At 36.5% G+C, this 26,266-nt stretch overlaps 1 protein-coding gene across 1 annotated transcript in view; it reads left to right on the plus strand.

Moving 5' to 3' along the window:
- ANGPT1 (angiopoietin 1) overlaps positions 1-26,266 on the plus strand; it is a 333,355-nt gene that overhangs the window by 271,269 nt on the left and 35,820 nt on the right. Inside the window, exon 7 of the mRNA XM_036766890.1 lies at positions 4,131-4,297. Coding sequence (XP_036622785.1) covers positions 4,131-4,297 — 167 coding nt within the window. The remainder of the gene's footprint in view (positions 1-4,130; positions 4,298-26,266) is intronic.

The raw sequence follows: 26,266 nt of genomic DNA on the forward strand, positions 1-26,266 counted from the left end.
CCCACCCCCAGAAAGCTACAATATAGTTTAGATATGTTTCTCTATATACATACACATACAGATATATACATACACATACATATATACATGCATATATAGACATATGCTTTCCCAAACATACTCTACTCCTGATCTTTCTTTTTATGTTTGTACATATCTCATTTCCTATCCCTCCTGAGTCCTCTACTTCTACTCGCTGCCTCGCCCTCCTATTACTTGCCTAGTTCCCTCCTCTACCAACTACCTTGCACTCCTGTTATTTGCCTTCCCCCCTCCAAGGATCCCTCCCATATCTTTCCATTCCTATTAATCTATTAATTAAACACTCTTCTATGCCCCCTTTTACCTATTCCTGCATTCTCCCCTGTAAAGATCCCTCCCTTGTCCTCTCTCCCCTCTCTATGCCCCTACCAATTTATTTCTTCTAAATTTAGAAGACTTTTATACTCTTCTAAACACACACACACACACACACACACACACACACATATATATATATATATATATACATATATATAGTTCCCTCTTAAACCCATTCCCAATGAAAGTAGGTTACCAGAACTACTAGCCTTCCTCCCTCATCTCCTCTTTATCCTTTCTTTCTCTTGCACCTCATTTGTATAAAATAGTTACTCTTTTTAGCTGTTCCTAAATGGTTTTACTTTTTAAAATTCATATCATAGTCAGGTTTACCCCAATCTTTCTTATGAGCTCACCAGTTATTAATAAGAATCTTAGACATACGTTTTACATTACATAAAAGGTAAACAGTGTATCCTCACGAAATCCCTTATAATTAGTCTTTGGTATATACCTTATGTTTCTCTTGGTTCTTGTATGGCTAATCTTCTAAGTTGAGGATTTTTTTTTACAAAGTCTTGAAAGTCTGAGAGTTGATTAAAAGTCCATTTTTTTCCATTCAGGATTATATTTAACTTTGCTGGGCATAATATTTTCAGCCAGAAGCCGTACGTCTTTTGCTCTTCGATATATTGTGTTCCAAGACCTGTGATCCTTTAATGTCTCTGCTGCTAGGTCTTGTGTAATTCTGATTGTGGCACCCTCATATTTAAATTTTTTTTAATCTTGATGCTTTTAATATTTTATCCTTGAGCTGGGGGTTTGTGAATTTGACTATGATGTTCCTATAAGTTTTCCTCATAGGATCTCTTTTAAGTGGTGTTCAGTGGATTTTTTTTTTCTGTTTCTACTTCCCTGCCTTGTTCTAATGCGTCAGGACAATTTTCTTTAATTATTTCTTGTATTATTGTATCAAGATTCTTTTTTTGATCATAACTTTCAGTTACTCCAATTATTTTTATGTTTTCTCATCTTGACCTATTCTCCAAATCTGTTGTTTTTCTTATGTTTCACTTTCTCTCCTATTTTTCATTATTCCTGTTTTGTTTACTTATTTCTTGATCTTTTATAATTTCACTGGCTTCACTTTGCCCAATTCTAATTTTCAAGATGTCATTTTCCTCCCTAAGATTCTGGATCTCCTTTTCTAATTGGTTAACTTTTCTTTCATAACCTTCTTGTTTTTCTTGGATTAGTCTTTTTTTTTCATTTTTCCTCCATCTCTGTCATTTGATTTTAAAGTCTTTTTAAAGATCTTCTAATAAATTCTTTTTGGGCAGGTGACCATTTGACGTTACTCTTTGGGGGTTTCTTTGCTTCAATATCCTCCTCTGAAGATGAGCCCTGGTCTTCTCTATTACCATAATAGCTTTCTGTGGTTGGCTTCTTTCTCCTTTGCCTGTGCATTTTTTTGTGGTAATAGCTTGATTTTTGTAATCACCTCTAGCCCTGGGGTATGGGAAATGGTGCCTCTTGCCCTAAATCTTCAGTTCTCCCCTCTAGCCTGGAACCAAAGCCAAGCATCCAATCTCCTGTAAGTACCCACAGCCAAGGGGTTTCTGCCCTACTGCTTCTGCACTCACCAGGCCTGTGCTGGTTCCTTCTCACTCCCACCACTCTTTGCAGCTCAGCTGGGTCTGGCTTTTCTCGTCAGCAGAGGTTCCCTCAATCTTCCTGGACTCAAACACTCAACTCCCCTCACTATCCTGGGGTGAAAAGTTCCTGTGGCTGGGACCCAGGCAGCCTCTCAAACTAACCCCAGGACTTTCCGCTTGTTGTTAAGGGGCTTGCCGCTTGTTGTTGAAGCTGGACCTAGCCTGGAGGTGTTTATTCTTTAAGGGACCAGACCTCTTCCTGGGACTTTTCTTTGGATCTTCTCAAATTGTGCCCCTATTATTCTTCATCTCCACCCACATTTTGTTTGCCCTAAGGTGCTATTTTAACTCTTTTGTGGGGGGAAATCTTGAGAACTTGGAATTTTCTGACCTACTCCAATATCTTCCCAGAATCCTCTCCTCTATCTTCTATTGATAGCTACATCTACGCTACTACACAATGAAAATTTCTTCAAGTATTTGCATGTGTCTTGAGTTAAAGGGGATAATTGCAGAGGTTGAAAAGATTATCAATCTCTTGTTCATTCCTCAGTTCTTAGCAGTGAATGCTCTATAAAAATAATGAATATTCAAAGGGTTTACACCATGTTATGGAAATGTGGAAAAAAAAGAAAACAGAGCTCAATATTTAACTTACAGTTTCCAATTGGAGCTTATCATGATGGAGAAAGCTACTAGAATGTGAATGCTTCTCTTGTTTTTCCTTAGCCTCTGATAGGTCTTCTTCATGTGTCATCACTTCCTACATCTTAGGAGGGCAGGTGGCAATCAGCAGCTGGGATCTTTTTCAGAGTATAATTTAAAAGTGTGTTTTCTCCTTACAGAGAGAAAAGGGCTTATTTCTGTTGTCATTTATCAACAAATTTTTTGCCTTTTAATTTGTTCCTGAAGGTTATAAAATTGTTGATTGGGTAGAATACACTTGACTGAGCTTGTAGACAGTCTTTTCTGAAATCATGATTGGTCTTTTGGGGCAACTCAGGCTTGGCATACATTCAAAAATATTAGCTGCTGTAGACATATATTTCTGTTAAGTAGGCAGCTAGGTATTATAGTGGAGTGAGTGCTGGACCTAGCATCAGGAAAACCCAAGTCCTAGTCCAACCTCAGCCATTAGCTGTGTGACCCTTGCAGGTCACTTAACCACTGCCTGCCTCAGTATCCTCATCAGTAAAATGAGGTAATAATGGTACCCACCTCCCAGGGTTGTTGCCAGGGTGAAATGAGATAATATTTGTAAAGTGCTACATAAATCTAAAAGCACTATGTAAATATTAGTGATTAGCATAGTATCTGGATTGCAGGGCTGTACTGGGTAGTTTCTCATAATTAGCTGAAAGATAACATACTCAATAACCTTAAAAAGTGAATGCTATCTCAGGGATGGTAGGCAACTTCTCCCTTGTAGGTACTAATAGCTCTCTTAGAAGGAATTGCTTTCATGTTACAGGGAAGGGAAGTCCAGTAAGGTTTCTTTGCAAAATTTGCTTTGAAAAGGGGTGGAAATCTACTGGATTTTTAACAAACTATGGAGTTTCAAGATTCTTCAAAGAAAATGGGCAACAACCTGCAAGCCAAAATGGATACAATAAATTATATGTAACAAAATATTTCTTTTGCTAAGGAAGGAAATCTCCCTAAATGGGGGTTATTCTGATTACTTCAGTATACAATAAGTAACAGTCTCACACAGAAGGCTTGGTTCATCACCAAGCCCTTTTTCAGCAGACAGAAATTCATTTAGCTGTGATAACTCAAGTTGGGAGGTAGGCTATAGCAGTCATATATCACTGACTAAGAAAAATGTCACCAATAATAGTATGAAGTCTCTCCAGATGATAATTCATCAAAGAAAGAATAAAATATGCTCAATACATTTTACTTACTAGGAGGACAATATACAATAATACATTTTAGAGATTCTCGGCAAAGGTCTTCTAAGAGTACCCCATATTCCAGGATTCCAATGGAGTTTATTACAAATATTGCACATAAGCCTGTATCTATAGAGGGAAGAATAGCAGAAACACACTAAGGGCATTTTAGGAGCCACTTCTTATTATACAAACTTTTTAAAATTATACACAAAGTCTGTAAAACTTAAATTGAGAGAGCCTTACACTAATACAATCATTTTATCCACTTTTTTTCCAGGGTTTTGGTAATCCATCTGGTGAATACTGGCTGGGAAATGAGTTTATCTTTGCAATTACCAGTCAGAGGCAATATTCTCTAAGAATTGAGTTAATGGACTGGGAAGGAAATCGTGCATATTCACTGTATGACAGATTTCACATAGGAAATGAAAAGCAAAATTATAGGTAAGTACTTAGTCTGTTATATCATTTTTATTGAACTGATTATAAGTTCTTATTGTATTTGCAGAATTCATACTGCAAACCATAACGTGTTACACAAATTCAAACTATGTCTGGTCCTCCTAAGTAGATTTTTAATCCCTAAAGGCAAAGACAGTGTCTTTAATTTTTTCCCCATATTTCTCACAATAGTTAACAAAGTTCTGTGCACAAAATAGATGCCTAACTTATGGGTTTTTTTAGTATTCTTTTGGGAAAACTAAAAATTAATAAAAAGAAGAAATTTCAAAAATATGCCCTCAAGTGAATATCTGAAATTATGAAGTGATGGAAAGCACAAAGAGAAGTGGAAATTCCTAATGAAATTCCCCTAAAGTCCTATAATAATGACAGTAACTATGAATTTTAGATCAGATTGTGAATATATCAAGTGTAATATTCAGAGGATCTGATTAGTCCTTGCTTAGAAAAATAACAAGCAAAGTAATCATTAATACTCAGTGATCTGAAAGAAATTACTTTTTTTAACCAAAAAACCCACCCAACAACTGTGTTCATCCTTTTGGGGCTATTCTTTTCTTCTATGACTTGCTGTCCTGATGGGTAGGAAATGAGAAAAGGCATTTCAGATTTTTTTTTTATTAAAATGGAAGCCTGCATACAGTTTAAGAAAGTTTGCATACAAAACTCTAAAAATTAAATCAAACCAATGGAAGTAGATGTCTAAATAATAATTACTATATGTACATTACATATATATGCACACATATATACACACACATGTATGTATGCATGTGTATAGTCATATACTTTGAGGTTTGCAAAATGCTTTACAAAAATTAATTCATTTTATCCTTGCAACATTCCTCTGAGAGAATTGGAATTTTTATCCCCATTTTACAGAAGCAGAAACTGAGGCAGACAGAGATTATTTGACTTACACAGGATCACACAGCTAGTGTGAGAATCTGGCCCAGTGATTTTTCCATTGTTCCCCTCAATTGTTTCAGTCATATCTGACAGTCTGAACTCATTTGGAGTTTTCTTGGCAAAGACATTGGAGTGCTTTGCCATTTCCTTCTCCAGTACATTTTACAGATAAACAAACTGAGGCAAACAAGGTTAAGTGACTTGCCCAGGAACACACAACTAGTTAAGTGTCTGAGGCTGTGTTTGAACTTAGGTCTTCCTGAATCCAGGCCCAACACTCTATCCACTGTGCCACCTAGCTGCCCTCATTCCACTTACCTGCCTGTAAAATACAAAATTTCCAATGGGGGGAAATAGTTAATTTTGAAACATATATTGTCAAAAAAATTGTAACAGTTGAAAGAATTCTGAATTTGGAATCAAAGGACCTGGATTCAAATCTCAACTCTGTCACTTGCTACCCTTGTAACTTTGGGCCAGTCATTTCAACACTCTAATCCTTAATTTCCTCATCTGTAAAATGAGAAGAATGTGCTAGATTACCTCTAATATCCCCTCCAACTCTAAACCCATGATCTCCTATTTAACTATGAGGTCCTTGAGAAGAGGGGCTATCTCTTGCCTTTCTTTGTATCCCTAGTGCTTAGCACAGTGCCTGACATATAGTAGGTGTTTAACAAATGCTCATTGAATGACTGATCCTTTGAATTTACAGACAACTCTTTCAAAATACTGTATCCAAGCACTGTCTTGAACAATATATTCCATAGAGTTTACTTTATAAACATTGCACTTTATTAGCAGTCTGGAGATCAGTGCATTCTCCTTAGTTAACTAGTTTACAAACTGTCACTGCACATTGGGTATCTATTTTCAGCATTTCCTTTTACCTTCCAAAAAATAATGAATCTCAATTTTAAGGAGGCAGCATGTGTGGTGGGAATAGCATGGAGCTAGATGTCAGGGTTGTTCAGTCTTAGTTCTGGCTCTGTTATTAACAGGCTGGGGGATTCGTTTCTTAGCCCCATTACCTCAGCTCTCAGGATCTTAGTGAAGGAATTGGATTGGATGTCCACTTAAGTCCCTTTTGGTGCTGGCCTTTAGATAAAACTGCAGAACCCTTACCGTAAACTCTGCCCTGTCATTATGGGAATATAGTTTTCACATACTACAAAGGGTTTACTTGTTGATTCAAGGAAAACAGAATAACAGCTTGCAAAGTATAACTAAAATCTTGTCATATTTTTTTCAGCCAATGTAGACATAACTTCACGGTTCATTTGTTTCTGGTGCTTATTTGGATTTTGAAGCCATACTACTCTTTAGGGGCTATCAATGCATCTTTTTTTCATAGGCACAACTCCCATTTTGTTTTAATGCATTACTTATGGGATTGGGCCTTTGGAGGACAAAATTATCGTTTTCATAACAACTTGTGATGATGTCATCACAACAGAAGATTATAGCCCACAAGGGGGAATAGATTCAGGGAGCAGATGACCTCATGGAAGGAGGGAGGCTCTTTTCCTTTGTTCTTAATAGTAAAGGAGAAGGAAGGGAAGGGGAGGGGAGGGGAGGGGAGAGAAGAGAAGAGAAGGGGAGAGAAGAGAAGAGAAGAGAAAGAAATGAGAACTGTACAAAATTCTTTTGAGCTTAAGGAAATTTCCTAAGACTAATTTTGCGGAGAATATTACAAGAATAAATACAAAATGCTCCACAGTTTGAAATGTGGAGTAAAACATACTCATGGGTCAGTGGTTTGAATGTAAAATTGAACTAAAAAGCCCAACAAAACTCAGTTAATTTGAGGAAATATAACAACAGGACTAGCAAATATTGAACATTTAATTTTTTTCAAGGCTTTCCCCAAATTTAAAAAAAACCCATACTATAGTAATTCGCATGAAAGGTAGGCTTCTGTGTGCCCAGTTGGATAAATTTAAACACCCACATACCTTATTATAAAATGTGTATACTCCTCCCTCCAGTCTAGGATGCTTTTTAGTAATTTGTACAGTTATTCCTTCCACATCATGGCTTTCCACAACATGGTTTTGATATATCATGGGTCAGCATAAGAAATTTAATGGGAATTTTGCAGAAGCTGCAGACAACATGTGAAGGCCAGTAGATGACACCAAAAAAATTTAGAAACTCAGAAATGCACAAAACATATGTATAATATTGTATAATATCAACATATTTTATCTTTAAATACAATAATAATTCAGACTTCTTCTCTGGTCTGAAGGGAGGGCCAAACAATTCTACTCAGATTTTCCAGATTGCAGAGGCACTGTATCCCTAACCCTAATGATGCAGAAGGGATAACTGTATGTTAATCTGTTTTTTTTAAATTAATTGGAATTTTGAATTTAAAATTAGGTATTTTTTACAATCCTACACAATACGATTCTAAACTATTCAATAAAATTCCATTTTCATTGCTTAGGTTATTTAAAATTTTGTAAAATGTAACCATTTTCAAAATGTATGGAGGCTTCTCTTTTAACCAAACTACTCTGAAGTAGATGTATTACATGTTAAGCATCCATATGATTTATTGTAAAGTAAATTTCATTTCCCTCAAGTGTAGGATGGGGAAAGAGCACCTCCCCCAATGCCTGCATCTATAAATGCATGCTATATCTTTACTTATCTGATTATCACCTGTGTCTATGTATCTCTCAGCTTCTTGGAAGCAACAATGCTGGTTGATGTCAGTGAATGGGAAGGAGCGGAAAGTGATACTGAAGCAGCTTAAGGGCAAGGTTAGACACACTTCTGAGAATACGTGTGCTTGCAGTATACTCAGGTGTGGCAACACAATGTAACTCTTTGTCAAGTCCATCAACCTTGTTGCCTGCCTCTTACTCAACCATTCCAGCCCCAATCTGAACTTCCTTCATCACTAGCTGTCTTGGACTTTGACATGGTTCTGATTTTGATTTTGCTTCCCTGTCAGGCATTACCTAAAACTTCTGATCCTTCAAAAAAGACTAGACTTCTGATACAGCTCCCATATTCCTAGCAGTTGATCTTAGTTGTCTCCTGGATGATTTCTCTCCTAGCTTCCTTTTCTTCTCAGTTACTTCATTCATCAGGAAATGCAGGAGTAGGAAGATTAAAGGAAACACTGGACCAAGTTCACATATATATTTTATAGCAAGAAGCGATCAAAGAAATTATTCCAGTCTAGCCACCCATGTCCCCAGTTTACCCAGGATGGAATTCAAGTCCACAGAGGTCAAGTGACTTTCTTGAGGTGAAATAGTTAATAGACAATGGATTCAAGATTTTAACTTAGGTCCTCTCACTTTAAAATTAGTCATTTTTCAACTACACTCTCCTGCCTCATGTTATGTCTGATTTGTTGAAGAACTAGGACTAACCTCCTACCTCTGAGACCTCCTGTCTCTTTCTTTCTGCTTTACCAGACGTGGCTAATAAAGCTTTTGTCTCTGAGCACTCTCCTGTCAGCAACACTGAGTAGGTGTTATCTGGTTATTTAAGCATAAGCATCATTTCAGGATTAAATTGATGAGGGGTTAGAATGCATGAAGACTTTGTAGTTTATTTCATTAACATTTAAGAAACGTGTGTGTGTGTGTGTGTGTGTGTGTGTGTGTGTGATGGGGTATATATTTTTTCCTAAGGTGTCATAAAGTGCATTAAATCTATTACCTCATTTAATTTTTGCAATAACCCTGTGAAGTATGTCTTATTATTACCCTCTTTTACAAATGAGGAAACTGAGTCTCTGAGAGCTTAATTGACTTGCAGAGACACATACGCAGAGTGTCAGAGGCCAGATTCAAAACCTAGTCTTCCTAGCTCAAAGCCCCAAAATAAACCCATTACATTATACCTAGGAAAGCAAATATAATTCAATTCTGAGTTTCCATTCCCATGTTTTACATTTATAACCTTAATTCTGACACATTTCTCTCCTTTTGTGCTTGCCCCCCTTTACCCTCTATGGAGTCTCATTTATAAAATGTCCTTAACTGAAATTGAAAACTAAAGATGTGTTCTTTGTTTCACACTTATTTTTGGTATTTATCCTTTTGCCCCATTTTTATACTAAAGTAGTGAATATTCTAAAACCTTGATGTTCCTTTTACCAAAATAAGATTGATTTTGTCTCTACCATTCATTCAAAACTACCATTTAGTTTGGATGAAATCTCATTAATGGCTTTATGTGTTTTGCTGAATCCTTCTTCACAGGTAGTGAAAGTAAGCATAGATTCACTTCATTTATAGTGAAAAGAGCCCCAGAGCTGTGGTGTACTGGAACCAGCTCAAACTGATGGTTACATTTCAATGTGAGCATTTACACCTTGGAAATCAGCAAATACGGACTTGATTTATGTCTTTTTGAATTGTCTAGACTTAGAAAGTGATGGGGGAAAATGTTGGTAATATAGATTAAATTTAAAAATGTGTGACAAGCACATTTTTTTTTCAGAGAGCCAGGTGTTAAACATTTGCCAGCACACCCCTGATTGAACTTAGGCAATCTGCATTCTGATTTGAACCCTGTTATTTATGTTGTGACTTTAGGCAAGTCATTCATTGTCACTGCAGCTCAGTTTCCTTTTCTTTAAAATGAGTTAGGTCAGATGGTTTGGATGATTACTTTCAATTCAAAACTATGAGTGATTCCTTGATCTATAAATATCAGCCCAGCACCTGTTTGAAATATCCATGTTAATTGGGTCTGCATTGAAGTGACTTTGCTATGTACTATAGAATCATACAAACCTGGAATATCGTCTTAAAATGAAATAACTTTGGGGGATGATGATATGAGTAGTTTACAAAAGACAAGTGTTTCTAAACATTTGCCTCAAAAACCTTTAACCCTTTTTTATTGACTGGTGGTGAATGATGAGGCTAGGTGGAAATCTGGCTCCTTTACAACTTTGATTAGAAAAAATCCTTCACTCTAGAAGACAGAAACACAACTTATGAAACACAAGTTCATGGTCTGGGGAAGGCTGGAAACAATTTGAGGATTAACCATCTAGGATCCACATGACAGAGTATTATGAAGCACCGTGTTATAGTGGAAATTGCAATGATCTCCACTAACGATCAGGTGACCTGAGAACTGGTATTGACTTTAACACTGACTTGCTTTGTGACCTTGAACAAATGAATTAACCTATTTTGGCCTCAGTTTTCTCATCTGAAACACAAAAGTGCTGCTCTAAATGAGTTGAGATCTTTTCTAGCTGGAACATACCATGATGTTGTTATTATTTGAAACTCCATTGTGTGTGTGTTTCTACTCAGGACTAGGCAAACTGGTATTTGTTGACTAGACTTTCCATCCCCTAGCTCTCCACCTAAAATAGAGGTATGCTTTTTTGATAGCCTGACAGAGTTTATTTCATATTATTCACTGTAATAATTTTCATTTTTTTCTGATCCTCTGGGCCTCATGGTTCTGGCTGGAACCAGTAGCAGATGTGTTGAGATGATGTAAGAAAAGCAGTTTTTTTCCTAAGCTCCTGGCTTGATCAGGATGAAAAAAAAGTATGTGACTGGGGACTTTCATGGCTATTTCTATTCTCCTGAGATTTTCTAGCCTAAATTGCCTGAGGATTGTAAGGAGTTTGGGCTATTGTCAACTAATACTTCCAGCTTAGGGGAGATTATTTTTACTTACTTGAATTTTCATCCAGTTGTTGTTAATCCTTATGACTTGCTAAAAAAGTGTTTTCACTAGCAAAAAAGTAAGTTTTAAGCCACTTGAGTAGAATAAAATTTCCAGGAGCCAAAGGAAAAATATGGAAGCTGTACTGAGGAGATACTTTTTCCCTAAGCCTTCAGAAGAATGAATAGTGGTAGAGACAGAAACATTTTGTACTTTCCAAAAAATTTCTTTTTTTAAACAATTTTATTGATGTCTTTTTTAATTGTTTCAGTTTTCCCCCTTATTCTTCACCATCCTCTTCTCAGAAAACTATCCTTAGTAACAAATAATTTTTAAAGAAAAATAGAAAGAATATAAAACAATTAGTAAAATTGATCAATACATTGAAAAAATCAGATATGCAGTATTTTATATTGTGTCCACAGAATTTCTAAGTATTACCAAACATATCTGTAGAAATCAACACAATATATCCCTGGGGATTAGTAAATTTCTTTAGTAGCAGAAATGAAAAAAAAACCTGATAGCCTTGAATAATCTGTTAGCTCTTAGTTGAGAATGGGTTTCATAGACTCTCTTTTTCTTTGCTGGATAATATGGGCATCTCACTCATTGTGCTTAAGTGCTGCAAGAATTTGCTGAATTAGTGACGATTTAGGGGGTTCAGTTTCCTAGAACTAGTGAAAAGTGGTGTTTTTTTAGTCCAGCAAACTATCCCTCTCTATTCCTCTGAGATTGAAATTCCTGATCCCCTTAGCTGCTTTGCTACATTAATGAATATGGCTCTTCTAACCTTTCACAACATAGTGAAGCCAGAGGATGTCAATGCAATCCCCAAGGCCTGCTTTAGGAGGGAGGCACAATATGGCAATTGGGAGAGAGAGAGAGAGAGAGAGAGAGAGAGAGAGAGAGAGAGAGAGAGAGAGAGAAGGAAGGATTGTCAATCAACATCTAGTAAGCCCCCACTATATGTTGGGAAGCTAGATGGAGTGCCAAACTTGGAGTCAGAAAGACCTAAGTTCAAATGCGGCCTCAGATACTTACCAGCTCTGTGAGCCTGGGCAAGTCACTTAACCTCATTTGCTTCAGTTTCCTCATCTGTGAAATAAGCAGGAGAGGAAATGGCAAACCACTCTAGTGTCTTTGCCAAGAAAACCCTAAATGGGGTCACAAAGAGTTGGACGTGACCAAAATGACCGAACAACAATAATATTACGTGTCAACCACTGTGTTAAATAGTGAGACTACAAAAATGAGAAAAAGAAAGACAGTTCCTGCCCTCAAGGAGTTTATAATCCAGTGGAGGAAAACAATATGCAAAAGGAAGTTCAGAGAGAGGGTTGTATCTGAAGGCCAGAGAGCACCCAGTGCCAGGCATGATATTCATGGAATCAAAACCAAGCAGAGCAGCTGACTGGAAATGTTATTGGCAAAATTCTGAAGCATCTCTACTGGGAGGTTTTAGGAGGAGTTTATTGCTCTACCTGCAGCCCTCTAGTGAGAAAGAAGAGACAACAGATAGTACTAAGGAGATATTGAGTATCAAAGCTAAATCAGTCTCTATGGTGATGAGTTTTCAGGTGATGCACTTATCCTGGTGGAGGCAGAATGGTTGTACTGCCCAAACTTAGCTGAGCAGCTGATAAGAAGTGAAGAGATAGATGGATGGATAGATAGACAGACAGACAGACAGTCTACATAAATTATCCATCTAACTACATATATCAACCTAAGCAAGTCATGTTTTACCCACTCAGTTTTTCTTGTGATAGGGTAAGGCAAGCTCTTGATGGTATCATGGGCATCCCAAGCACCCAGACTCTCAACTTAGGTGTTATTCTCAATGCCTCATTCTTTTCCCAACCCCCTGCCCCAATATCCAATCTGTTATTAACTCCTGTTGATTTTCCTTTATACCATCTCTTGTATGTGCCTCCTTTTCTCCTGTGACATTGCCACTACCCTGGTGCCCTCATCATCTCATTATTATGATTGCCTGATGGTTTGTGCCCCTATCTGAAGTCTCTCCCCACTCCAGTCCATCCTTTATTCAGCTGTCAAATTAATTTTCCTAAAAACCAGGCAGGTCGTATCATATCTAACCTTGCTGTTCAATAAACTTCACTGGCTCACTATCACCTGCGTAATCAAAATATAAAATCCTTTGGTCTTCACATCCCTTCATACTTGTTCCTCCTCCAACCTTTAAAGTTTCCTTAAACTTTTTTCACACACTCCTCCCAATACTCTGTGATCTATTGACACTGACATCCTTGCTGTTCCACACACAAGACCCTTCATCTCCCAATTCTTGCTTCCCCTGCCCCTCTTGCCATGTATGAAATTCTTTCCATCCTTATCTCTACTTCTTGACTTTCTACAAGTCCCAGGTAAATTTCATCTTCTAAAAAAAGCCTTTCCTAAATTTCCTCTTAATGTTAGTCCCTTCCCTCTATTGCTTGTGTGTCCAGTTTATCCTCTATCTTGTTAGTATCTAGCTATTTGCATATTGTCTCCCCTGTTAGATTGTGAGCTCCTTGAAAGCAGGATTTCCCCTCCTTTCTTTGTATCCTCAGCATTTAGTGTAGTACCTGGCACATGATAGGTGCTTAATAAATGCTTGTTGGCTGACTAACTGGTTATGGCCCAAAAGTACTCCAGTTCTATTTTGATGCAACCAGGTACAATATCATCTCCCAACAAGACTATCTGGAGTAACTCACTATCTGTAGGAATTCTTTTTAATATAGACTCTGTCATGAATCTCCTCTATGGCATTGGTGAACCCCTAGGGAGAGCTTAAGTCTCTCTGTCTTGTATTAGTAGGTATTTACCATCAGAAGGTGCTTGAACAAAGTTATTATATTTTAACATCTTTCAAAAAATCTTGCATAATGTTGATGTATGTATTGGAGATACCTTGTTGAATAGAGCCATTGAAGTAAAATTTTGTTCTACTAAGTCAAAAGCTTAATTTTTAATAGTTAGCATAGAAGGACTTTGCATTCTCTATATCTTTTAGATAATTGTATAAATTGCATGCATATTCAATTAAATATATTAATTAAATGTCACCTGCCTGTCATAATGAGGAAACCCTCTGGTATACTTGGTCTACTTAGAGATTCATTTATATAAGCTTGCCCCTTCCTTGCCCTTGTTAAGGATGCCCTTAACGTGTGTATAGATTATTGTCATAAGATAGACAAATAGAGAGATAGATAGATAAATAGATATATAGATACATAGGTGGATAATGATAGGAAAAATAGATATAAAGTTTGGTTGTTTCTTATTATTTTCTCTGTTATCTTTTTTGTGTAGGTGAAGTGTGAGATTTTCTCACTTGTCTTTTGGTATTTTGCCCTCTTTCAAAAACCTTGTGAATCAATCCCTCCTTTCTCTCACAACTATGTCCTTTATCTACATTTGGATTCATCCAGTTGTTTTTCTATTTTCTTTAATACATGTGTATATCTCCTTTATAAGTACACCTAGCACTTTGATGTACAAATGTGGTGACTCTACTGTCCTTAAGGGTGAAAAGTGTTTTAAATATCTCTTCAGATCTTTTTTCATCTTCTTCTTATTATCCTCCTTTCAGATTCATCCTAAAATACCCTCGGAGTGATTTTGCTTAGATCTCTTGCTAAGATTTTCTTCTCTCTGGCTTTACCCTCCAGTCAATTAGTCAACCATTTGGCCCTTATTAAATACCTACTATGTGAACAACTAAGTACAAACAAGATATGTATATATACATAGAAAGATCATAGATAGATAGGTAGATAGATAGATAGATAGATAGATGATAGACAGATGATGGATAGAAAGATAGATAGGTAGATACATACATACATGATAGACAGATGATGGATAGGTAGGTAGATTATAGATAGATGATAGATGATAGATGCATAGATACATAGATTGATAGATAGATAGATAGATAGATAGATAGATAGATAGATAGATAGATAGTAGATAGATGATAGATAGGTAGATGATAGATAGATAGATAGATAGATAGATAGATAGATAGATAGAGATAATAATCCACAGGGAGAAGACACTGGCATTAAGGGAGATTGGGAAAGCCTTCCTGCAAATAAGCACGCTTCTGTTTTATGAAGTGATACCGCTCATAATCTCCTGTCTTCCTTCTCTGAAAGATTTTGTAAATGAGTTTATATTCTAAAACTTAGTTGCTTTTGGCTGCCATACATCTTTGCTTGGCAACTATATCAAGTAGTTACTAACTAAGGCTTATTAAGGCTTGTTTGGTTTCATCATCATGATGATTGATACGTTTTTACCTTTTGTATGAAAGTATTATAAGGAATGTCCATATCCTTTTATTCACCCATAGCCAATTTTTCATGTTGTGGATACAAAGACAAAAAAAAAAAACGAAGCAATCCTTGCTCTCCAAGACCTTATGACATTCTACCAAAGAGATACAAGATATATACAAAGAAATCGATGTATATACAGAGTGATGCATGTTAATTTTAAGAGAGAATGTCTAAGGACCCTTGTTATTACTTCACCTTTGGGGCAGCTAGACTGTATCTGGATCTCTCACCACCATGCTGTGTAGTACAGATCCCTTTGATTATAAAACAAAACCATCTTCCATTCCCCTCTCAAATTCTTGAAGCCATAAGTGTTAGACACCACTTGCAAATGAACTTTCTATGTTCTCTTTAAAAACTATATTCTTATGGAAGAAACTATCTCTCCCTTATTTAACCCCTCTCATATATGCCTCAATATTTTTCAACAGCACACTCACCATGTCTGTTGCACTGTTTTCTTTCAAAAGATGTGAATGTAAGAATTATCATGCCTAATTTTTAAGTTTAAAAAAAAAACAACGAAAATACATATCGTGAGACTATTCACTGGGAAGAAGTCACCATTCTCACTCATAACTTTTGAAGGTTAAGACCTTCATTTTGAAGGAGGAACCTATAAAGGAGTTAAGATGACCAGTTGGCTTAGCCGTTTCAGCATCCTTTGAGAGCCTGGACCATAAATGGGTGAATATCAGTGAACCGTTCATTCAAAGTTGACTTTTTATCAGCAACAGCTGACGCCAAGAGAGTTGAAATATGTTTAAGAGCCTGTTGGTATTTTTTAAAGGGGTCTTAGTGCCACATCATTCATTTTGGCACTTTTTATTTTCCCTGTATATTCTTAGAAAACTGAAGGAATCCTGCAAAGAGTGTTTATTTTATTTTGAACTAGAAACAATGTGTCACTGTAGTGTCTAATTCTAAGACCTTTGGAACAATTATGTTATTGACATAGATACCATTAAAATGTTTTTGGTGCAGAATATAGTATACTCTCTCAGTGCAAGTCCTTCAGCTAAGTTGTTGCACCCAGAGATAACAGTACAGGGATTCTCTATTTTCTTTGGAGGCAGAATTTATAACTAGTTTGTGTGTACTGTGCAAATTTCATGTCAAGTTGAGAAACATTGGAGCCTATGTTTCATAGGGGTTTTGAAACTTGGGTCACTTTCACCAATATTTCCAGTGTCAATAGAGCTTGAGAAAACCTGTTTGGGGGATAAACTTATTTTTGTTTAATTCATCAATATATTTGGGTTTGCAAGGCAACAGAGGGACTTATTAAAGGGAGTTGAAAATGTCAAAACTTGAATATAAGGAAATGTTCTATGTGATGAGAAATATTTATTTAAAAAACCCACTGCTTAAAATTACTTTTTTAAAAGAAGGATGATATATCTTGAAATAGAGGTACCAGCTCTACATTTGCTGCTCTTCTTTTATTATTCATGCTGAGATCCTACTCTGTAACACTTCCTATTTCTTTTAAATTAACAGCCAGTTTTCTTGACTCTTACAAACATGATTTCAAATATCCATATGAATTACTGGGAGCAACAACATATCCAAATCAAGGTATTAGTAGCGCACAAAACAGATAAGATCATAGAATTAGAGCAGGAGAAATTTAAAGTTAAATCTAGTCCGAGGATTCACAAATATTTTGGTCTCAGGACCCCTTTACATTGAAAATATTGAGGACCCCAAAGAGCTTTTGTTTATGTGAGTTGTATCTATAACTATCCATCATATTAGAAATAAAAACCAATAATTTTTTAAAGTATGAATTTAAAATATCAATAATAGACACATTACATCTTAACATAAATGTACGCATTATGAAAAATAACCATATTTCCAAAACAAAAAAACTTAATAGAGTGGCACTGTTTCCCATCATTGTGCATATCTCCTTAATGTCTGGCTTAATAGAAGATATTTGGATTCCCATAACTGCTTTTGTATTCAATCCATTGTTCTATATTATTTTGGTTGAAGTATATGAAGAAAATCCAGCCTCACATAGATATGTAGCTGAAAAAAGGAGGAGTATTTTAATAGGCAAATATATTAAAATGGAAGGGTATCAACATCCTCAAATCTCATTTTGAGAACTGGCAGTTTAATCCAAACTTTTGATTTTTATAGATGAAGACACATACAGTTGGTCAATGACAAAATAAGGATTAGAACACAATCATCTGATTTCAGGGGCAGCTAGGTGACATGCTATATAGAGCAGGGCTGCCCAAAGTGCAGCCGCGAGCTGCATGTGGCTCTCAGTGCAGTTTTATGTGGCCTGACTGTGTTTACTAGGGTGTGGAAAGTGACGTAAATGCTTTAAAGCATTTGTGTCAATTTCTGTGCTTGTGGTGGACACAGGAGGGCTGCATGGGGGTGCACGGCCCGTGTTTTGGACAGCCCTGACATAGAGCTTTGGACTTAGAATCAAGAAGACTCATTTTCCTGAGTTCAAATATGACCTCAGACTAGCATCGTGACCCTGGGCAAGTCACTTAACCCTGTTTGCCTCTGTTCCTCTTCTATAAAATGAGCTGGAGAAGGAAATGGCAAAGCGTTCCAGTATCTTTGCTAAGAAAACCCCAAATGGTGTCAACAAAGAGTTGGATATGACTGAACAACAACCTCTAACTTCAAACCAACACTTTTTATATTGCTCCATTCTGAACAAATGAAAGCAGATTCATCAAACACTTTCTATGTATTAGGTACTCTGCTAAACACAAAAACAAGTAAGGAAGGCAGCCTCTGCCTTTAAGGAGCTTGCACTTTAATTAGGAAAAGACACCTAAGGGGAATTAGAGGGCAGAGTATAAGCCTTCCTACATAGATTGAAAATGGCTGAGAAATGACATCAAGGCCTGGTTCTAGGCAAGATAAAGGTAAAGCTCTTCTATCTGAGCCTAGGATTCAGCAGGGAGGGAGCAGAATTAAGGGTTTCTAGTGGGACTTGAATGAGGAGGATGGAGAGTGTAGATGAGGAGTGGTTTACAAATGACTTGCAATTGAAGTAGAGGACTTATTCTGGTCCTCCTGGTCCTGGTCTCATTATATACTGAAATCTCCCAAATAACTAAAATCCAGATCCAAAAATGGAACTTGACTTGCCAAAGATGGTATGACCAAATCAGAGCAAGAAGGGCCTTAATCAGAATGGCCCTTAATCAGAATCTGGACTTAATCAGCTCCTGGGAAGCAAACATAACATAACAGTTCCAACAACAGAGTTGGGACAATCCACTGGACACTCCCTTCCAAAAATAATTAACCCTTTCTATTTGACTCTACTTTCCTGTTTTTCCTTATTGCGTTGTTCCAAACAACTCCATTATTATGCTTTCCACTAAAAGCTAAGCACTCTTAGGTAGTATGCCAATTCACTGACCACTGCACAAAAATCACACAAAGAGAGTAGCAACAAGGAAATTCATTTCTGAAGACGGTTTTAAGTATGTGAAACATGACATAGTGGAAAGGAAGACAGCTTTGAGTCACTGATCCCCAGGTTCAAGGTCTGCCTCTGAATCTAAATAAATCATTAACTTTTCAATGCCCCCAGTCCCCTCTAAGAGTATAATTGCAGAATAGTTGCTAAGCTAGTTAGATGACGTGGTGGGCAGAATGCTGGATCTAAAGTCAATTCCTGTCTCAGATATTTATTAGCTGCATGACCCTGGGCAGGTCACTTAACCTCTGTTTGCCTTACTTTCCTCATCTGTAAAATGACAATAATACTAGTCTCTAACTCTCAGGATTGTTGTGAAGAACAAATGAAACAATATTTGTAAAATACTTCACAAACCTTAAAATTATAAAGGCTATTATTATTGTGTACATTGGTGGCTGGAATTTTCTTCCCTGGAGCTGGACCAAGGTCTAAACCAAGATGTTTGAGCCTCAGTGCACATCTCTGCAAATGCAGGAGGGGGTCACATAGGACTGAGGATCACTGGCTTGGGGGATATTTCATGGGTTTCCAGAGATAAAATTTTTTCCTGCTGATATTTTGTATAAAACAGATCTACCTATCTATATCTGTTCAGTGTTGGTATTACTCGGATATCTAGAGATCTCTATCATTCCCTTAATTCTTGGCTGTACAAACTTAACACTTGTAATTTTTCATATCACGCACACAACTGGCAAAAAATGTTCTCTCTCACATGTACAATCAAGTGCTTTGTAATAATTCTATCAGTTGCATCATACAATTAAAGGCCGTTTCTCCCTCCCTTTTTATCACATTGACAGTCCCTTGCAAATAAACTGAGAGCCACCCCCACAGACAAGTCTCTGTCATTTCATCTCCTATAGGCAATCAAGATGCACAGAACTTGTCTTATAGACACTCAACTACAGGCAAGAACTTTCAACTAAAGCCATTACAATATAAAGATTTGGTATCTTAAACCAAATCCCTCTTCCTGTGATAATGAAGAAACAACTTTTGAAATGTGATTCCAAAAATGGCTAGACCATTTCCAGTGGGAATTTCCCAACAGAAAGCACTCATCTCTTGACATAGGTCCCATAATAAATCTTAATAGTCTCATGTAGACTCCCAAATATTTATCTTAATGTGTTATCCCTTAAGCTATTTCTTTAAATCTTTGTCTTCTGGCAGTTACAAACTCATTCCAAACCCATTATCAATGCACTACAATATAGTTTTGGGGATTATGAGGCAACTGACATTGAACACATTTCAAAATCAGATTTTAATTGTAAAACATAATCCAATTATTTGCATTCAGAATTTATAAATGCAAACTATCTCTTCACATAAATTATTTCAGACAATGCCAGTATCTCTTAATAATGGATCTTTTTTATATCTGGCAAAAAATTAAGTTTTTTAAAATGAGAAATTAATTTGAAAGAAACAAATAGAAATGTTATTTAGCCAGAATGATGTATTTCCTATATTTTAAAATTTAATCCATTAGTTTGCTAGATCATTTCAGGACTAAAACCTATTATTAGGAGCTTATCGCGATTTTCAGAAACCTTTGTATTAACTAGTGTTTCTATGGGAACAATCAATGTAGTGTGATTAAAACGTACTAGATTTGGAGTCAGAAGACCTGGGTGAAAATCCTCACTCTATATATTACCTATGTGCCCTCGATCACTGAACTGCTTAAGTGGTTATTCTGGTTATATAAAATGAATAAACAGGGCTAAGTCATCTCCCTTATGCTCAGAAATGGCTATAATACATATTCTTCCCCTCAGTCTCTCCATACCAAGATCTTTTTTCTTTGTTGTGGTACACACATCTTGCCAAACATATGGGCACTATTGTGTGGCAAAGTCATGTTTTGTTTTTGTGTGTTGGGAAAATACCTATCTTCTGCCCTTATAGAAAATGACTGAAAGACAATGAGTTTATCATTGTAATTGTAGATGATACCTTTTCATTTTGCATAAATTTGCTGGGGATATGAGTCTTGCTTGACTCTATACTTGGCAGCTAGTTGGTGCAGTGTAAAATGCCAGGCCTAAAGTCAAGAAGACCTGAGTTTAAATGTGGCATTGGACAGTTACTATCTGTGTGATCCTGGGCAAGTCATTTAACTCTGTTTGCCTCAGTTTCCTCATCTATAAAATGAACTGGAGAAGGAAATGACAAATCACTCTGATATCTTTGCCAAGAAAAACCCAAATGGGGTCACAAGATGATGGACATGACTGAAACAACTGAACAACAACAAATGCTCTATAATAGGAATGAAAAATTTAGGGATTCATCAAAAAGATATCCATACCTCTGGAAGTGCTAGATTTTAACTTCAACTACTAATGTGAAAGAGGAAATATTAAAACCCCATCTTAAATTTATAGAATCTCTTAAAGAGATTCATTATGAGACATCTTTCACAAGATATGTAAGATCGAATTGCTTTCAATTACATTAGACATAATTTCATGGTAGAGGTTTGGATACAGGTACCTTGACTCAACATAAGGAAAATCTTCCTAACAGAGTTATCTCCCAGTAAAGAGGGTAACTTTGGGAGATAGTGAACTCATCATCACTAGGAGACTTCCAGCTGCAGCTAAATGAGCTTGGGGCAGGTTTGTTCTAGACTAAGAATTCTTCTTCAGGTCAGAGGTGGCTTCTGATGTCCCTTCCAAGCCTAAGTCACTGTGATTTCATAATTATGGAAGTTTATTGCCTTCCATTTTCTCTATTTGTTTCATGACATAAAATGCTGAATTTGGATTTAAGAAAACCTAGGTTCAAATCTTGCCCCTGGTACTTACTAGGTATTTAAATTAGCCAAGTCGCTTAATCTTTAAATGTTTCAGGCCACTCACCAGAACTTAGCTATGAAATCACAAGTAGGCTTTGATCAGCTTTGGGGTAGGGAATTACCACACTGGGTGCTGATGAAATCACAGATCTGTTGCAATTCATGTGTTTCATATTGAAAACTTCTATATTATATAAATGCAAGCTATAATAGCTTATCTTTCCAACAAGATTTTAAACTCTTATAAGGCAGAGATATGCCATTCGTTTTTTTATTACTCATAATATGTTTAATAGAGAATGTGCCATCCTTTTTTATTACTCATAAAGGACTCAGCAAAGTAAGTCCTTAAGATAATTATGAAAATTTGAACAGGTACATTTTCCAAAAAGAATTGGTTTTCCTTCACCCCATTTAAAACTTTAGCCAAAAAGATGTCCAGAACTAGTTTAATAACTTTCTCTCAAAGCTTACTTGACTCAGTTTGTAAGAATCTCAAGGATACCAAACCAATCAATGGTCTTCTGCCTAGAAATAGAGAAAATCTAATTAAAAAAACCAGCCATTACAAGCATTACTTTTTTGAGAAGATTAATTAAATAACTTGTTCTTTTGGACAGTTAACTAGAAAAATGATCATTTCATTATGTTTGAATACTTTATCAGCCTCTCTAAACTCTTCTGATCATCTTTGTCCTTAATTCTTACCTATAAATATTTCAGGAGGGTTGTAGCTACTACAATAAGGCCAGTTTTAGGTAATGTAAGGATTATGGTTTGTTTGTCCACTGTCCAGAGAAAATTATCTTGCTTCATAAGCAGTTACTGAGGTAACTAGGAGTGTGAATTTCTTTTCTCCTTGGTACAATATATAGTTAATAAGGTCATGGAAGCTAAGACACCTGCCTGAAATTGTTGTCGTTTTTGTTGTTGTTTAAGTCATTTTGGTCTTGTCTGACTCTGTGACCTATTTGGGGGTTTTCTTGGAAAAGATAACTGGAATGGTTTGCCATTTCCTTTTCCAGTTCATTTTACAGATGAGGAACTGAGGCAAACAGGGTTGAGTGACTTGCACAGGGTCACACAGCTAGTAAGTGTCTGAGACCTTATTTGGACTTCATATTTGAAATTATCCACTCACAATTTGGACTCAACAAAGTAAGTCCTTAAGATAATTATGACAGTTTGAACAGATATATTTCCACAGAAAAGTGGTTTTCTTTGACTCCATTTAAAACCTTAACCAAAAACTGTGGTTCTCCAGAACCAGATTAATAATTTTCTCTCAAAGCTTGACTTGGTTTGTAAGAATCACCAGGATACCAAATCAATCAATGGTCTTCTGCCTAGAAATAGAGAAAATCTAAGGTAAAAAACCAGCCACCTACAGTTTAGTGTGATACAATGGTACCCTTTGCCACATCTAGCACACACACACACACACATACACACACACACACACACACACACACACACACATACACCCCTCCACCTCCTCTTTGGATATATTCAGGAGAAGTAATTTTTTAAAATTTTAATCTCAAATTTCCACTCACGATATTTTAAATTTTTATTGACATCTTTTTTACATTATCTTCATGCCTGAATGAATCCTTCCCCTCTCCCAGTGAATCATCCCTTGTAATGAAAAAAAAAAGAAAATGGGCAGTAGCCAGAAAGCAATACAACCAAACTAACCAACACATCAGCTGAATCTGAGAGTATATTAAATGTTCTGTACCTATAGTCACCCCTATCTCCAGTGTAGGGATGAAAGTACATTACTTCTTTATGGACTAAATATTATTGTTTAATTGTAGTTTTAAAAGTGCCATGTGTTCTACACTTGTTGTTTGGTCCTGGCACACTCTGTGTGTGACAGAAGGAGCATAGGGATGTTCCTAAACAAAGGGATTTCTAAGTGATTGTGTCACAAAGCCCTGTCATCGTCAAACACTGCTACCAGGCCCTAGAGGAAAAGCATGGAGGTCACTTTTTATTTTCTTTAAATAATTGCGAGAAAGACAAACTAGTTCCATATGGCAGCAGAGGGAGTTCTCAGAGCTAAAAACAAAAAATTTGCTTGACTTGTCAGTACCTAAGACTTTGGAGTTCAGATATTTGAGCATCTGTCTACTGTTTGAGAGTTAGGGCCAGCCCATAATTTGTCATACGTACAACTCCCACTGACTCGGATAAGGAAGGAGAGTTTTACCCCTGAGTACGAGAAAGAAGTGAGCGATGTGACAATCCTTAATGTAGAGATAGAGATCACAGCGGGAAATGAATTTTGGTGTTAGGCTAATTGTTTTAGAGAAAGACAAAAATATTATCCCAAGGATAAATAATTCACTTATTTGAAAAGACTCTATTGCATTCATAGTGGCTTAGGAGAGGTTCTTTAGTAGATTGAACCCTGGATTTGGAGACAGAGGTTTTGGGTTCAAATCTTGCCAGGCCTTATCTTGTCTTTGGACAAGTTTCTTTTCCTCTGTGAGTCTCAGTTTCCTCTTTTGCAAATGAGGTACTTGGACTAGAAGACCTTTGAGGTTTCTTCCAGCTCTAAATCTTTGCTCCTATAAACACACTATTGGGAAATTCCTCCTGAAAAAATTTTTGATGATTTGTTCCCTATACTTGTCATTTTTGTTTATTTCTATTTTGACCAGACCTCTTATTTCAATGGCATAGAGACTCCCATGAGGACACTCCATGTCCCAATACAGACCAGCATCTGCTCTACAATTTATTATATTAGAGCGTTTCTTGGGTCACAGGGAGGTAAAGAGATTTGCTTAAGATCACATAGCTACTATGTATCAGAATCAGGATTTGAACTCAAGGCTTCTTGACTCAAGCTGAATATGTAATGACAATGCCACATCGCCTCTTTAAGATGTCATACATGAAAGGAAAGATTTAGCTTGATTTTTGTTCTACATGACTAAAGAATCAAGAACAATCACCTGTTGAATCTCTCCTTATATATTTTTCTGAATTTTATAAAACCAGTGGAGGAAAAAAAAGGTGGCCATATACTGCTCATAAATATTTTTTCTTAATTGGAAAGAATATGTTGAAAGGGTCAAATACCCTGATTCTGGTTTTTGGCGGCCTACTTGGTCTCATCCAATTGTGTGTGTATAGCAAATTTTTGGCAGCTTCTTTCTGTTGTCTGTCGTTAAGCCAACTGCTTTGCTCTGGAGTGAACGTGTGGTTTTTATCTCATAACACATCATCTTTCACTTAAGCCACATCTACACTGACTGGAAAAGGGTATGCAAAAATGTAGAGTGTGGAGGAGGAACATTTTTACTAAGGTATTCTTTTTAATGGCATATAATTTCGTGGATTCCAGTCTGATTTAAAGAGTATGTTTGCATCACCACATATAACAGAATATTGGATGTATGGATTAAGTAAGTAGAGATAGTGGAGGTAGCTAAATGTACATGAAAAGGCTGTAGGAACAATGACCAGAGCAGCCACTCTGCTAATCAGCCAGCATTTTGTGCCATTTGGATAGGGAATCATCTTAGTTTTGTCTCAGTTACAGAGAGGAATATACTTGTACTTGACCCTTGTTTTGCCTGGATCAGATACCTAGACAGAAAGTTTTGTTCTTTGTAATTATAAACCTGAATAATTCATGACTGTTATAAAAATAGCTCACTAAATTACGCGGCATAGAGGGTTTGATAAAGAGCAACGCTCAGAGCCAGGAAGACCTGGGTTTCAGTACTGACTGTGTGACCCTAGGCAAGTCACTAAACCCATCAAGGCTTTAACCCAGTGTCTAAGGGTTTTTGGATAAGTTTCAGAGGGATCTATGAACTTGGAGGGGAAACAATCCATCTTTACATTTACTCCTCTGTAACAAGAATTTGGTATTGCCTCAAATTATTATTTTTTTAAAGATTATTATTTTAAGAAAAGGTCAAAAGTATCTTCCAAATTGCCCAAGTGGTCTATCACACACACACACACACACACACGCACGCACGCACGCACGCACTTAAAAAAAAAACCCAAGATCATAAATTGTGAGGAAGGTGCTGACCTGCATTGGTAGTAGGAGGTTCTTCACCAGAATTCCTGCTCCAAGGTCTGTGTCCAAATGGTGTGCTGCTAAATTTTTAACAACTGGTTGTCCTGGGAAAAAATGTAGACATGACACACTTTTAGGTTCAATATGCATTATTAACATTTTCTCCATCAATTTCTTAAGTTAAAGTGATCAAAAGTTCAGTAATTCATGCCCTGATTTATAACATTTGATAATTTCTAAGGTGCAGATGCTCACTCTGATAATTTAACAATCAACTCTTGCGAGCTGGGTGGTGCTGGCTCCAGCATATCATTAAGTTTCCTGTTTTATAAACAGCTTATCAATAATAATAGAATGCTCTGCTAGTCACATACTATGGGGGAAGTTTGTTCTGACTTCATTGAAACTCAAATAGAGTTATCATTTCATATACTCAAATGTCTACTATATTTCCTGCTAGTGGATATATACTGTATTAGAAGTAGTTTTCTATGAAGAGTTACTGTCTTGCATCTTTTTTCCCCTCTTCCTGTTCTAAAAGTGTCCTTATAGAAATGTTATCATACTTATTATTTTGGTCTAGCATTCTCTCCCTGGCTATTATGTTTTCTTTTTCTTTAGAAATAACTTTAATTACTGGATTTAACTTAAAATATGTGTGTGTTTTGAATTTGAGTCCAGGGATTAGTATTTA

The sequence above is a fragment of the Trichosurus vulpecula genome, chromosome 1 (assembly GCF_011100635.1).
Source record: "Trichosurus vulpecula isolate mTriVul1 chromosome 1, mTriVul1.pri, whole genome shotgun sequence".
NCBI lineage: Eukaryota > Metazoa > Chordata > Mammalia > Diprotodontia > Phalangeridae > Trichosurus > Trichosurus vulpecula.